Source organism: Motacilla alba, chromosome 5 (genome assembly GCF_015832195.1).
Source record: "Motacilla alba alba isolate MOTALB_02 chromosome 5, Motacilla_alba_V1.0_pri, whole genome shotgun sequence".
In the NCBI taxonomy this organism is placed as follows: Eukaryota; Metazoa; Chordata; class Aves; order Passeriformes; family Motacillidae; genus Motacilla; species Motacilla alba.
The window spans coordinates 8,924,069-8,938,645 of NC_052020.1; the positions used below are offsets into that span (position 1 = coordinate 8,924,069).

A 14,577-nucleotide genomic window follows, 5' to 3' on the forward strand; every position below is an offset into this window, starting at 1 on the left:
GCAGAGGTGCCTCCAAACAGGAAGAAGAGCACTATAAAAAATGCCCAAACCCACACATTCCCCATCCTTTTGGGGCTAAACATCACAGATTCCAGCACCTGTGGAAGTCACCTCATCCCAAGTAAAGCTCAGCAGTTGGCAGGAGCTGCCAGACAGCCAAGGATTTCTGTGTCCATCTCTTCCCACATACTTGGCTGGGATAGCTAATAAGCAAATTTTCCCTCAAACCTCGTGGGCTGTGAGTACTGGCTGTGAACAGCTTCCCACAAAAACTTCCTCATCCTTCAGGAAACTTCGTCATTCAAACCCCTTCATCCTTGGCCCGTGCCTTGGTGCTGGGCATCACCCATGGAGGGATGGCACTGGCAGCAGGTGGGACAGGGAGAGGTAGGGAGGAGGAAGAGTGGGAGAAGGGAATCTGGGCACCAATGAGTGGAGACGGGCAGGAGGAAGAGCCAGAGCAGAGGGGGATGATGGAACAGGGACATCACAGCCTTGTCCCAAAGGGAAGGTCAGGCAGGACAGGTGGGAAGGGAAAAGTGCCACCAGCTCAGGGGATAACTCACCTTGGAGTTACTTTTTAATCAGGGAGAAACAGATAAATGGCTCCTTCACAGCTTTTTCCCTGCTGAAATCATCCGAGCAGCCACATCCCAGCCCATGCTTATCCTGTGGTGCCAATTCCATGGCACGGGGTCCCAGACACCCCCAGATTTCCCAGCCTGGCTTCCCACCAGCATCCTGCAGGCAGGGAACAGCCAAGGCTCCAGGCAAGGAGGGATGTGGCCCCAGTGCATCCTCTGCTCTCCAGCTTGTGCCATGAGGGGCTCCACCACCCTCCACAAACCAGAGTGGGAATTGGCTCCCCAAAAATCCCAAAACTGGCTTGGGCCAGAGCCCACCAGCAGACAGGATCCACACAGGATTTTCCTCTGCCTTCCTTCTGAAACAGGAGTTGGACTTAAAAATCTTAAAATTAGGGACCTTTCCCACCTGCCTTGGGTCACAAGGCCAAGATGTTCCTCTCTCTGCCCAAATCTTGGATAAAACAAGTTATAGGCTAAGTCACAGCCCAAGTCCAGGATGAGGGGCTGGAAAAAACAATCCCCAGTTGTGAGAGTTGCGTTCAGGAGCAGGAATTTGGAGTGCTGTCCTGAGCACTCTGAGGGTGAGTTTGGCTTGGAAAAGTGGCTGGGGTGGGAAAAGCAGCCCCTGATCCTACTGGACCTTTAGGGGATGATTCCCAGTGTGGATCTGACCTCAAACCCAAGAGGTTGGAAACCAGGTGGTTGGAAACCAATCCCTGCCTCTGCAGCCAGTGGAGACAGGCAGGGATTCACTGTGTGGGGGAACAGATGGGAGGAGGAGCCGCATGTAACAATTGATTTTCTGCTGTTATTGCTCCCTTTTTCCATTCTCACTGGAAACATTCCAACCCTGGCACAACGCACCAAAGTCACTACAAAAAATCCCCTCAGGATCACCACCCACACCAGGCTGGCTTTTGTCACCCCCCCTCACGATTCCCACCCGAAAACCACTTTCCAAAGGAATCCCCCCCTCTCCCAGTCCCCGTTTGAGGATTCCGCGGATTTCGAGGCCGGTGGGAGCACGCGGAACGCTCGGGAGCCGCGCTTCGGGGAGGTTCCTGCTGGTTTTGGTCCATTTGGCTCCTTGCTGGCAGCTCTGGCCCGGCGCATGCGGGGGTGACCCGGAATGTGCCCACGGAGCCGCTCTCTCCGTGCTCCGGGTGTTTTGGGCCCCTCAGCAGCTCGGCCTTGTGGGTGCCACCAAGTCCCTTCTCCGGGCCCGCTGTCCCCAGCATCCGGGGATCCTAATTCCTGCGCAGCGGGTGCCACATGGAGACGGGCTTGCGGAGCGTGGCCAGCATCTGGTTCCAGTGCGTGGTGCCCATGCCGCTGGCCGCCGGCCCGATCAGCACGTGGCCCGTGTTGTCACCGCGCCCGTCCTCGCCGCTCTCGGCCACCGTCACGCGCAGGGACAGCTCCTGGCGGGCACGGGGCTGTCACCGCACGCGCACCCGGCCAGACGCGTGCCCCTGTGCCCTCTCCACGGGGACATGCACCCACGAGGCCAGCGCGTCCGTGTGTCACCACCCAGCCCGCCATACCCCACATACACACAGCCCTCTGTGCCCCTACCCTGTTCAAACCCACCCCCCGTTCTTCAAGGCCCCCCAAATCCCTAAATACCCACCCTCATATACCCCCCACATTTACACCCCCCCCTTTTTACCCCACATCCCCTAAACCCATCTTTGCCCTGTCCACGTACCAAACCATCCACGTGCACCCTGCTATATCCCAACCCACACATCCATGTCCTCCCCAAGAGTCCCCTGACACATCCCCCCTCCAGCAGCCATTTGCGCACATCCACACCTCTCCAAGCAGCCCCCACACATCCAGGTACCCCACAACAGCCCCCACACATCCACATACCCCAAAGCAGCCCCCACACATCCACATACCCCACAGCAGCCCCACACATCCACCCCAAACCAGACCCACACACACCCACAACCCCCACAGCTCCTGGGATCACCCCCCAGAACCCCACATCCCCAGGAGCTCCCCGGTAGTGGGTTTGGGGAGCCTGAGGAGCACTGGGATGTGCCCCCCTCCCCAGTCCCCCGGGCTGGGCCAGACCTGGAGCACGATGGCGGGCACGGAGAAGATCATGGCCTCGTTGAACACGGGGTTGGTGTCTCCCCTCTTCACCGCTGTCTTCTTCTTGCTGATCTTCCTCCCGTCCTGCAGCAAGTACACCTTGACGAAGGGATCTGCTCGGAGGGCAGGAGAGGGGATCAGCGCCACGTGTCCCCAGCCACGTGGAGAAAGCAGGGGACCCTTTCTGGTGGCCCTTCCCAGCAGGTCTGTCCTCACAGGGAGCCACTCGCATGGGTCGCAAATGGGATAAATCAGGACAAACCCCACCTCGGAGCCCCCCTCACCTGCGGTCGCCTTCCCATTGCTCCACACCAGGTTCTTGGCTTTGACCACCACCACCGTGAGCCGCTCGGCCGTGGGCAGGTAACTCAGGGAGAGCAGGATCTCCCCCACCGTGTCCACCGCCTGAGGGACACAACGGTCTGTGGGACACAACGCCCGGGACGCAGCAACGACGTCCCAAAGCCCAGCTGGGAGACGGGACGCCGCCAGCTCACCTTGTTGGTGTCCTGCAGGTAGAGCCAGGCGTTGAAGGGGCGCGAGGCCAGGTCCAGGTCGGAGAGCTTGAGCTCGGCCACGCCGGTGCTGACGCTGCGCTCGTCCTCGTCCACGCCGAAGACGGAGAAGCGCAGGCTGTTCTCCTCCAGCGCCGCCGGGTCCAGCGGCACCGAGAAGCGCTCGTCGAAGGCCACGGAGTAGGAGCTCCTCTGGATCTGCCGCGGGAAGGGGGGATAGGCCTGGCACCCCTGGGGCTGCGCCCCTGCTCTGCCCCATCCTCGTGGGGATTGCAGGGAGGGCGTCCCCAGGGCACGCCCCGTCCAATCGGGATGATTCATTCCCGACCCGACCGCGGCAACTGCTCGGCCACTGGGGTGAAAGTCAGGGCTGTGCCCTGCCCCAGTGCCTGTTAATGATTTTAATTAGAGAATCAGCGTTGGCCCAGTGCTCTCAGACACATCCCAAGCCCTGGGAGTGCGGATGCACATCCGGCTTGGCTGTATCAGGCAACGGGATTTATGGCTGCAAGGTGCAACCCCCAGCCCTTCCCCAAGCAGAACCAACTCCTGAATGTGCCCGGTGGGAATGGAGCTGTTTGGCTGACGTTGTCCCAGTGTCAGGTCATTCCCTGGGAGCAGAGGCAGCAGCAGATCATCCTGCTGGTGCTGATCCCAAAGAACTGGCCAAGGGGAAATGCTCTGAAGTAATGGATGTAGGGATTTTTTTTTCCCCCTTACTCCAGCCCTGTTTCAGCACCCAAGATGTCACAGGCAAACCAGGGGTTTGTCCCATGGGATGGAAAGCTGTAGCCTTGGATAGCATGGAGCAAAGTGGAACCACCAGCTCCCCCAAGCCACCCAAATCTGGGTGCAGTAGGGACCTCGCTGTGGGGCTGTGTCATCCCAAAAGCCCCCCAGGAGGTTCTCCTCCAAGGACTCTCCAGTCATCTCCTCCAAGGACTCTCCTGTCTCAGTCTGCTCCTAACTCTGCTCCATCCCTGGGATAAAGGACACAAAAGCAGCACCACAAGCCATTCCTGCCTTCTTAGTCCATGCTCTCCCACTGGATACCACCAGCCTCCAGAGTTCCTGGGGGAATGAAGTTCCTCTGTGTGAAGAGCAGATTTTAAAGCCGTACAGATTTTACAGACTGTCTGTCTGCAGCCCACGCTGTATTTTGGGAGCTCTGGATCAAGTACAACCAAACAGGAGCTGCTATTTAAAAACTCTCCAGAAGCACCGGGGAAAAAAAGCAGCCAGGCCTTTATCCATGGCCTTGGGGCAGCTGAGGAGGTAAATTGTGCTGGTGAATTATAAATAATGACACTAAATAATAAATACCTCCAGAGCATAAATAAAGAGCCGGAGATTTGGATGGGAAAATGGTCTAAAAGGGCACTGTGGAAGTATTTTGGAGGCAGCAGCCAGTTTGAGGGGATGGAGCGGCACCTCCACCCCAGTGGAGAGCTGCCTTAATGGGGTGCAAATTCCCACTCCTTGCTGGAATATCCTGATTAAATCAAACTGACTCTGCAATAGAGGAGCTGCTAGAAGAAAACCGAGGCTCCTGCTTTCCAAAAGCAGCTTTTGAGGCGCTTAAAAAAAGGAGGATTTGCACCAGATCCAACCCTGGTTGTGGCTGTCAGTGCTGCGGCATGGATTTTCCACTGCCCCGTCCTTCCTGGGGAGGGAAAAGCACTGGGGCTGCTGTGGGAAGGAGAGGGACTGTGGGGACTCAGGGGACTGTGGGGCCATGGCAAGACACCGGCAGCACCTGCCCAAAGTGACACACAAATCCCACCCCAGGCCCCTTCCTCCACATGCCACAGCGTCCTTTTCCGAGTAGGGACAGCCAGACAGGAAAACTTGCCACCAGCCACGCTCGGAGATGACAAAATCAGCCCAAATCCCAGCCAAGGGGGAGACATTCCTGCCTCTGCCGGGTTTCTGATCTGCAAACCCACCTGGGACATCGCTCAAAATCCTGTGCCAGTCCAGAGCTCTCTGCTCCCAAATCCCATCCCTGCTGTGGGGAGCTGAGACCCACCCCAAAACCCCATGTCAACCACATCCAGCCTGGAATTCCATGCACCCAAACCCCATGACTGCCTTGGGGAGCTGATATCCCCCAAATCCTCTGCCAAACCATTTCTGATCCTGCATGCCTGCAGCTCCCTGCTCCCAAACCCCACCATTTCCTTGAGGAACGAGGCCAGGGGACGCTGCCACCCCAAAGCCCGGGGTGACCCGGGTGTGCACAGGGCTCTGTGGGACCTCTGGCCGGGAAGGAGGGGCTCACCCGGGAGATGCCGACGATCTGCTCGGCCGGGAGGAGGCTGATCCGCATGAAGCAGGACTCGAAGCGCGCGTCCTCCTTCTCCAGCAGGTCCTTGCCCTGCAGCAGCGTGACGTGCAGGGCGGCCGCCCTCCCGTCGTACTCCATGGACACCTCCACCTGCCCCACCGTGAAATCCTGCCCGAAGTTGTTCCCGATGGACGAGATGGAGTTGAGCGAGTCGGCCGAGATGGATTTCCGCAGGGGGCCGCAGTGGGCCAGGCCCAGGTCTCTGCCCATCAGCTCCAGGCTGCCCAGCTCCTGGATGCTCTCCAAGGTGTCCTCTGCCCTCAGGCTGCTCTTGCGGGACGAGGAGCTCCTGCCTGGCGCCCGCTGCGAGCCCGGGGTCATCCCTCGCTGCCAGGGAAAGGAGAGCAGGCGCTGCCATCCATCCGTCCCTCCGTGCCGAGCCGGACAGCTGGGCTTCTCCGGCATCTCCTTGGATGCATCCCGGCCCCTGCCTGGCCTCAAGCTGCCGCGGCAGCGAGCCCGGAGCTTCCCGCAGCTCCCAGCTCCAGCGATCCCCCCAAAAGCTCCGGCAGCACCAGCTCGCTGCCCGTGGCTGTTCCACCCCGCGAGGGGATCCAGGAGATATTCCCACCCCTCCAGCATCCCGCGTGCCGCAAAGGGAAGGAGACGGACGCGGCTTCCCCCCTTACCTTGTTCCTGATGTCCGGGCACGCCGCTCCGTACTTCTGCTCCAGGTAGCGGTAGTCATAGTTGGGGAAGGGGGAAGGGGCCGGGTAGCTCCCGGAGCGCCACAGCTTCCACAGGTTGATGGCTGCGATTCCCAGCAGCGCCAAGGCGCCGGCGGCGTACAGCCCGATCTCCCACCGCGGCGGGCTGGAGGCCACTGCAGGGGACAGCGGCTGGTCACAAGCCCGGCAAGGAGTCCGCGGCCTCGGCTGCTTCCACCGGCACCTCGGCTCCGAGCTCCGAGGGTGGGATGGGCCGAGGAGCGGATAAACCGCAGCTCCCGCCCGGGGGGCTGCAGACGGGTCGGGCAGAGGCTCTGCCCGCCAGGAAACGACAGCCCTGGCTCGGCTATCCCGGGAGACGAAGTTCTCCTGCGTCCCAGCCCCGCTTCCCAGAGAGTGGCCGTGTCACTGCCCTGCTGCCGGGGGTCCCTTTGCGCTGTCCCACCGACAGATGCGCCCAGCGCACATCTGCATCGCCCTCGGCCCAGCTGCTGCCTGGGGATGCCAGGAAAAGCCGGGAGTAGGGGAAAACCAAAGGGAAAAGCTGCTGGAAACGGGCAGAGCCCCGCGGGTGCCGCCGGAGCGAGCGGGGAGGGAGCGGCGGGCTGGGCTGCGAGCGGTTCCTGCTGCATTGCAGCAGCCTCCATCGCCGCCGCGCCGAACCGGCACCGACCGCCCCGTGCGGCACGGGAGGAGCGGCCACGGGAGGACTCCTGATCCCGGAGCGCTGCCGCCGAGTGCTCCGGCATCACCGCGGCGCAGCGCTCCCTCCTTCGGAGCCGGAAAAAGCCCAAAGCCAGGCTGAACTCCCACATGGCATCCGAGAGCGGGGACAACCTGCTGCTTCCCCCAGCCCTCCTCCAGCCGGAACAGCAGGAGGAACCGAGTATTCCCAGGCAAAGCGAATTGGAGCCCGGGAGCAGCCCACAGGGAGATCCTTGGCTAAACATTGGGATGGGGCCCGGGTTCCGCTTCATCTACCCCGACCCAAAACCCTAAATGCCGGCTCTATCCCTGCATCCCAGCCAAGGATGCTGTGGGAAGCAGTTGGAGGTTTCCCGTGCCAGAGCTCCCAGGCTCCTGCTATGGTGGAGGGGCAAAATTGGGAATGAAAATAAAAACAGCAGAATGATCTTTTACTGGCTCCTACCTCTGAGGAACTCCAAGCGCAAATCCCAGCGGAACTGACTGGTCCCTGCTTCCCCCCTCATTCCTGACAGTTTCTGAGGGCTGAACGCTCACGTTGGAAAACTTGGAGATTTTAAGGGTTTTACCCTGGCTTTAGGAAAAAAACCCAGCGGGCACATGGAGCGGAGGGTTCTCCCTGTGGAAAGCAGCGAGGAGCAGCCAACCCTTCCCCAAAACAACCGGTGTGAGCGCCGGCAGCTCTGCCCCAAACCCTTCCCGGCTCCCTGGGGAGGACTCACCACTGAAGCGGGACCTGCTGACGTGCCCAGTGTCCATGGCAAACGCTCCCTGCGAGGGGACAGCCTGGAATGCGCGAGACACGGCGTTAGGATGAAGGGGGAGAACTCAAAACCCGAATGCTTCGTGATTTTCCAGCAGGGACGCTCCGTCACTTCTCCCCCTCCATCGCTCCCGGCCTTGGCTCCTCTCGCTGAGCAAACGCGCCGAAGCCTCTCAGCCACGGGCAGGAGCTGCAGGAGGGACGGGAACCCTCGGGAAGGGGCAGAGCCGCTCCATTTACCGCGGGAGCCTTTAAACAGGCGACATTCCCAAGCTCTCTGTGTGCGGGATCCCCCCTCCAGGAGCCCTCAAAGCCCTCTGCCGCTTTTCCAGCTGACATCTTCCTTTGCACCCTGCAGTTTCCCAGCCTCTCCCGAGGCTTTGCCCTGGGCCCAGCCCAGGAGGGGCAGCCCCATTCCCCCATTTCGGGGTCTCTGCAGGGTTTAGGGGATGTCGTTCCCCAGGAATCAGCTCCTGCAGTGGGAAAGCTCTGTCACCTTCCCCCCAAAAAGGGTTTTTTCCAGTCAAGTCCAAAGGAAGCTGCTCTCCCAGGCAGATCCCAGCACAGGCACCATGCCTGCTGAGGGGGATTTATCCGAGCCAGCTAGTCCTGCTATGAAAAGGGGGGTTGGGGACCCCCAAAAACACCCAACAAGCAAATCCAATGGGAACTGAACAGCACCCCCTGTTCCCTGGGATCCGTGCTGGGGAATCGCAGACCATGGAGAGCTGGTGGGATCCAACAGAACCCCATGGGGACGCAACCTCAGCACTGCACCTAAACCCCCACATACCTCCCTCAGAGCCCCCCAGCCCTTCCCCAGAATTCCCAAAGCCCACTCAGGGAGCTGGACTGGCCTCAGACAGATGGTTCTGCAACCTTTGGGCCCCACCTTCCACCCCTTGGGTGCTCTCAGGCACCAAAACCATCCAAGGCTTGGATTTTAACAGGCCAAAGTGGGAATTTCATGGCATGGAATATCAGCTGTGCTGGCCTGGCCCCTCTGCAGGGGCACAGCCCATCCCTGGGATAGCAGGAGGAAGGGGAGCCCTGAATACAACCCCAAAGTGACAGCGATGCTGGGATGAGGCTGGGACATGCCCAGTTCCTGCCACCTCCTCCCTCGGGCACAAATCTCCCTGGGCAATGGATAAAACAGTCCTGCCCTGGCTGGGAACATGCTGACATCATGTCATGGGCTGAGCTCAGCTCAAGGCCCACGTTGCAGTTTAGTGCTGAAAACTGACATCTTAACAGAGCAACGTGATGGAGGTTTACCCTAAACTGCCTCCTTTTATGCCCTGAAAAGCCCCTGTGCCCAAGCAAGGCGCTCTGTTCCTCTCCCTGCTTCCCAATTATTTTTAATATGAGAACAGCAAAGTTTTCAGGACTGACTTTCCCTGCAGGAGGACAAACATCCCCCTTAAAACCCCCTCCATCTCTTCCCAATTTCCTCTGGAAATTAGAAGGAATTTTTAATTTTTCTTTCCTTTCAGAGTTTCTCTCCCCAAAACCTCCCTCTCTAATGAGCTCTAAGCAGCAAGTTAAGCAGATTTCCAAAGCATCACCTGGAAAGAGACTGCAGTGCTCAGCACTGGGATGAAACCCAGAGGTATTTTCCTATTAGGAAAACAGCATCAATCTCTCCTGAGCGAGGAAACGGGGGTGGAGGTGCTCGGGGAAGGATTTATGGCTTTTTTTTTGTTAACTGAGCTCTTCCCTGGAGCATTGCACCGAGCTGCTCTGACACCCCCCTGACCTGCTGCTCAAATCCCTGGGAAATCAAGCCTGAGGCATTGGGAAGGGAAGAGGCACGGCTCTCCTGCTGCTGGCAGCACAGGGATTGATGGGCTTTTGACCCCCAGACCTCAAGATCAAGCTGCAGAGTCCTGGTTTGGGGTGCAGAGCCCCAGAAAGGGGTGCGGAGCCCCAGCTTTGGGGTGCAGAGCCCTCTCCATCCATCCCAACACCCCAATGCCAGGGCCAGGGCAGCTTCATTTTCCTTGGGAGCTGCTGCAGAGCGCAGGTCCCTTTTCCTGCTTGGAGGGACAATAAAACAGCTCAAGGAGGGAGAGAAAACCAGCATCAAAGCCACCTGTCCCCCCAGAAAAGGGGGTCCCCCAGCCTTCCTGGGGTTGTCACCTCGCTGCTGCCAAGGCCACAGGCACAGAAACCTCAGCTGCTGTTCCCAAAGCCCCTGGGCCAGCCTGGCTATGATCCCCCGAGCACGCTGCAGTGCCCAAACGTCCCAGCCCAGGCTCCAGCCATCTCCCTGCTCATCCTCCGTGCCCGTCCTGCCCCAGGCCCCCGAGGCGGGGGACAGCTCGGCTGCGCGGTGCTGCCGGTCCCGCAGCGCTGCTCTGCCTTCCAGCCCCTTCCTTCCACCCCTCTCCAGCGCTGCCCGGCCTCCATCCGCAGGGCAGGAAGCGGGAGGGATGGAGTTTGCTCCTGGCACCAAGAGAGACGCATCCCAAACTTGCCAAAACAGAAGGATTTGGGCTCTGCTCCCACCCATCGCCCTCCCCAGCCCCCCACAGGGGACAATATCCCACCCAAGCCGGTGTCCCCCTCGCTTTACCTGGACAGCTACAAATCCTCAGGGATCTGCGGGGACCCCCGGGCGGCCCCGGCATCCGCCGAGCTGTGTCCGCTCCCGCGGGGCAGAGGGGACCCTGCGACCCCCGGGGCCCGCCCGCCCGGCGGTGGGGACCGGGCAGAGCCCCCCGCGCCGCCCGGGGGTCCCCAGCTCAGCCCCGGGATCCACGGGTGTCCCCAAGCCCGGGACGCTCCCCGGGGGTCCCTGCGGCTCCGGAGGCTAGCCCCGGGATGGATCCGGGATGGATCCCGATGCCCCCCGCAGGCGGGATGCTCCCCGGCGGTGCGGGACCGGGAGCGGCTCCGCTCCCTCGCCCAGCCCAGCCCGGGGCGGAGCCGCCGCTCACCCGTGCCATGAGCTGGGCGGTCTCTGCGCTCGCCAGACCCTCCCCGGGGCTTGGCTCAGCCCAGCCCGACCCCCCCCGGCAGAGCCTGGGGACTCCGGGGGTCTCTCGCTCTGGTTTGCCTGCCAGACTCCCAGCTTTCCTGAGGAAGTTGCCATAAAAAAAAAAAAAAATTCCAACAACATTCACCCCAAACCCCTGCAAACGCACCCCAAATCCCAGCCAGGAGTGAGGAGGGACAATGCCAGACCCCGCATCCCACACCAGGGACCCTCTGCTGTGTGCTTCCCCAAATCCTCCTTCCCAGGGACTCCCTGGTCCATCCCACTGCATCCCCAGCTGCTCCTTCCCAAGGACCCTGATGAGTGTTTCTCTCCACGGGGTCCCATGTCCCCTCCCCTTGTCTCTCAAAGGCTGCAGAACCCCTTGGGGTCTCCGGATCACCACCCCAAAGCCAAATCCTTGGGCTCTCCCTTGTCCCAAATAGCTACCAGCTGTGTGTCCCTCCTGCCATGGGGACACCTAGGGCTGTCCAGCAAGGACTTGGCTTTGTATCTTCCTAAGGAAAACCATCAGATCCTGTCCCTCTGCAGCAGAAAGTGGAAGGAACCTTTTGGGATCTGGCCCTGAAAGCCCCTGGGACATGGCTCCATGGCTCCATGCCCACCACACCACAGCCATTGGAAAGACTGTGACTTCACACCCTCCTGTGGGATCTCCCCTTTCCCTGCCCTCGTATCCATGGCTTCAGTCACCTCACCTTCATGCCAGGAGACTTCCAGGGCAGCAAGGAGCAATTTCAGACAGCGGGAGAAACACTTTCCTTGGACAAAATGGAATAATTGCAATTTTGTGGGGAAAAAACAGCCAGAAAAGGTGGGGCCAGAGGCCACGGAGCATCGTGACATTCCAGAGGACCTGCAATTCCCAGGAACACCCCCATCCAGCCATGGGGCAGCTCAGTGCTGGCTGCAGGCTCCCTGCTCTGCAAAGATCCAGGGAGGGCAGCACTGGGAGATGCTCCCATGATCTCCTGGTAGAAGTTCATTTTCAGGGAGAAAACGCAGCAAGTTCTGACTGTACCAAAAACTGCCTGGGTGGGAGAGCAGCCAAGGCTCCTTCCCATGAGGCTTCCTGCCTCTTCATCTGGGGACAGCTGGGAAAGAGCAGGCCATGGTCCTTCCCCACTTCCCAAAGCTCCTCTGCATCCCCAGGGACGTGGCAGGATGTCCCTCTACAGGACAGCCCAGCACCCTCCTGCACGGCACCTCAGGGCTCACCACTCCAGACTCTGGGCAAAAGTGACCCCAGATCTGTTCCAGATGGGACTGGATCAGGCTGAGGTTTGGAAATTTCCAAGCTGGGCACCTGGATCACCCAGCCTCAGACAGACACCAACTCACCTATCAAAAGCTCCTCCTTTTTGAAGCCAGCACTTACCTTTGGCCAAGCTCTCCATGAACTCAGCGTGACCACAGGTGGCAGACCTGCTCCAAGTGAGCTGGACACTCCTGGGGGTGGAAGCAGGAGCTGGCACCTCTGCCCTCCCCCAGGGAGGATCCCATTTTACAACCAAGGGGTTGTAAAATGGAGGAACCCCAGGGAGGGTCCCATTTAACACCAAACATAATTCCCACGAGGAATCTTGGTTTCCTTCCACCTCCTCCCTATGAAGCTGCTTTGAGCACTGCTCCCCGATGATCACAAAAGGATTCCTGAATCCAGGCGAGTTTGCAATGAGCAGAGCCCACCTTTTTCCCTGAAAACCTGGACACATTCCTTACCCCAAGACCCAGCACCCATCCTGTGTGCTGGAGGGGACACAGCCCAAGCTCCCCCTCAGCCCCCTGGCTCTGTGTGTGAGGTGACAGGAGAGGACCCACAGGCACGCATTGTCCTAAAGGACAAACTAGCACACACAACTACATGGACAGGATCCAGACTGTCCCTGGGATCCCTTGGATGCAGACAGATGAGTCAGTGGTTGCTGTGTGAGGTCAAAGCTCCTGGATCTTTCTGGACATTCCTCACCGGTGTTGTCAGCACAGGTAAGTGGCCCTTTGGTGGGAGGGGATGCAGTGACAAGTCCCCCTGTGTCACCTGGCCACCTCCCCAGCTGGGGATTCCCAACTTCCCACTTTTCATAGGTGGAAAGCATTTGAGACACTAAAGCTGGGAGAAATGCAGATGTTGGCTATCATTCCCATACAAGACAAAACCAGATTAAAAACCCAAAAAAACCCAGATGTGTGCTGGGCAGCACCTCTGCTGCCACTTCAGAAGTTTGGGGTTGCACTCTTGGAATTGTACCGTGGTGTTTTGTGTCATTTTCTTCTGGATAAACACTTGCCTGAAAAGCAGCCAGACTGGATTAAGCAGTGACAGGGAGATGTCAATGCCTGGGACAGCGACGCTGTCGGAGCAGAGGGTACAGAATCCATGTGGATTAGTGGAGCTCTCACATTTTGGAATAATGACCTGGGGAAACAAAGCAGCCCAGGCTTCCGATTCCCCTTCCAGGATGCTGAGTCACCAGCAGAAACACTGCCTGGCTCAGGATGCTCCCTGGCTGTGCTGTGCCAGGGACGTGCTTGGCCTGAGCCTGCTGGTGGCCAGGGATGGGGACAGCGCAGGGATCAGCTTTCCCAGAAACCCCTCACTCTGGAGCCATCCTGGAAGGAACAGGGCAGTGACAAAGGGAGGCAGACCCCAGAGCAAACCCCCTGAGGTGAGGACACAAACCCAGCTGAGGATAAAGAAAAGAACTCGAGACTGGTGGGACACTGCTAGTTTCTGCTCGTGACACGTTTTACTCCGCAGAGCGAAGGCAGGTTGACCTTTCTCACTTCACCTTCCCTTACATTTAAGAGATGACCGAGACTAAAAGAGAAATTAAAAATAAGAGCTAAGGAGAAGTTGTCAGTCTCCCCAGAGCTGGGACACACCGGCCACGTGCCGCAGGCCGCTCCAGGACGTTGGAAGTCAGAAGGATGCCCTGCGGAGGGGCTGGAACAGCAGTGCAGGGCGGTACATCCTGTGCGAGGAACGCAGCTTGGCCACGCGTCCCCGTGTACCCGCGGTCACCTCGCCGAGCGCTCCACCCAGTCCTCCTCCACAGCTCCAGGAAGTTCCAGCAGGAAGAACAGAATTCGTTTCCCGTGCCTGGTCTCTGCACACTCCAAAACAAGTGTTCCTAATGCCCAAACGCCCCACGGAGCTCTCGGTTCCCTGGGAATGGAGCAGCAGATCCCTGCGTGCCACGCTCTGAGCCCCATCTGCACACCTGGTTCCCAGGAAGCCACACAGCACCGGTGAAGGCCCCGCCCCGTGTGCGGGGTCAGCACTGAGCTCCCTCCACACAGACTTTCTCTGGCCCTGCCCTGGTGACACGCGGAGAGAGGGGGGCTGTGTCAGTGCCATCCTCCCCGCGAGGATTCCCACACGCTGGAACGCTAACAAGGACAATCAGGAGTTAGGTAGGATAAGGTTGGGACTGTGCACCAGGCCCCCATCGGGCACCACGAGTTCCTGTCAGCCCCGTGTCCGCGCTCAGAGCTTCCTCTCGCGGAGCTTGTTCCCGCTGGGCTCATCCAGCAGGGCTGAGTGTCCGTCCCCGTTGCTCAGGCATTTGTCCTTCTCGTGCCTGTGCTCCTGCTTCTGCCGCCGGATCTCCTTGTACCGCAGGGTGATGTCCCTGCAACACACACAGCACACTGCTCCAGCCTGCAAGGGAACCTCTCTGCACCCAGCTTCCTGGGGATAACAACTCACTGGAGCCTCTGGCTGGGCATTTCTACAACTGCTGATGGCACTGACTCACTGGCAGTTTGTGTTTCTGGCTGGTGTCCTGGCTCTTCCCACCTCTTCCAGAGCACAACAGCCAATCCCGCAGGAGCAGCCACTGCTGCCCCCTCCACACAGCACTGCGCTTCAAATAACTGTGGAATGGT

The 14,577-nt window shown here is 59.5% G+C and overlaps 2 protein-coding genes across 4 annotated transcripts in view; both read right to left on the reverse strand.

The window, feature by feature from the left end:
• Positions 1-569: 569 nt before the first annotated feature.
• SYT12 (synaptotagmin 12) lies at positions 570-10,656 on the reverse strand. Of its 2 annotated transcripts, XM_038138242.1 has the most exons (9): positions 10,447-10,656; positions 10,267-10,309; positions 7,648-7,711; positions 6,182-6,375; positions 5,487-5,879; positions 3,188-3,403; positions 2,975-3,095; positions 2,670-2,803; positions 570-2,008 (listed from the first exon to the last, which is right to left on the reverse strand). In XM_038138242.1, the coding sequence occupies exons 3-9, from the start codon at positions 7,682-7,684 to the stop codon at positions 1,835-1,837; spliced, it is 1,269 nt and encodes a 422-aa protein (XP_037994170.1). In that variant the 5' UTR covers positions 7,685-7,711; positions 10,267-10,309; positions 10,447-10,656; the 3' UTR covers positions 570-1,834. The 2 variants fall into 2 exon arrangements, with proteins under 2 accessions (XP_037994170.1, XP_037994169.1); XM_038138241.1 differs by having other exon boundaries at positions 7,648-7,878; positions 10,267-10,656.
• Positions 10,657-13,414: 2,758 nt separating this feature from the next.
• PTDSS2 (phosphatidylserine synthase 2) overlaps positions 13,415-14,577 on the reverse strand; it is a 29,994-nt gene continuing 28,831 nt past the window's right edge. For both annotated transcript variants that reach the window (XM_038138236.1, XM_038138237.1), the window contains exon 12: positions 13,415-14,321. In XM_038138236.1, coding sequence (XP_037994164.1) covers positions 14,177-14,321 — 145 coding nt within the window. In that variant the 3' untranslated portion in view covers positions 13,415-14,176. The remainder of the gene's footprint in view (positions 14,322-14,577) is intronic.

Coding starts and splice junctions, on each gene's coding strand:
- SYT12 (XM_038138242.1), bottom strand. CDS start 7,684: ATGGACACTGGGCACGTCAGCAGGTCCCGCTTCAGTG. Junction 5,880..6,181: donor GCCCGGACATCAGGAACAAG/GTAAGGGGGGAA, acceptor TTTCCCTGGCAG/CGAGGGATGACCCCGGGCTC. Junction 3,096..3,187: donor ACCTGCAGGACACCAACAAG/GTGAGCTGGCGG, acceptor TGTGTCCCTCAG/GCGGTGGACACGGTGGGGGA.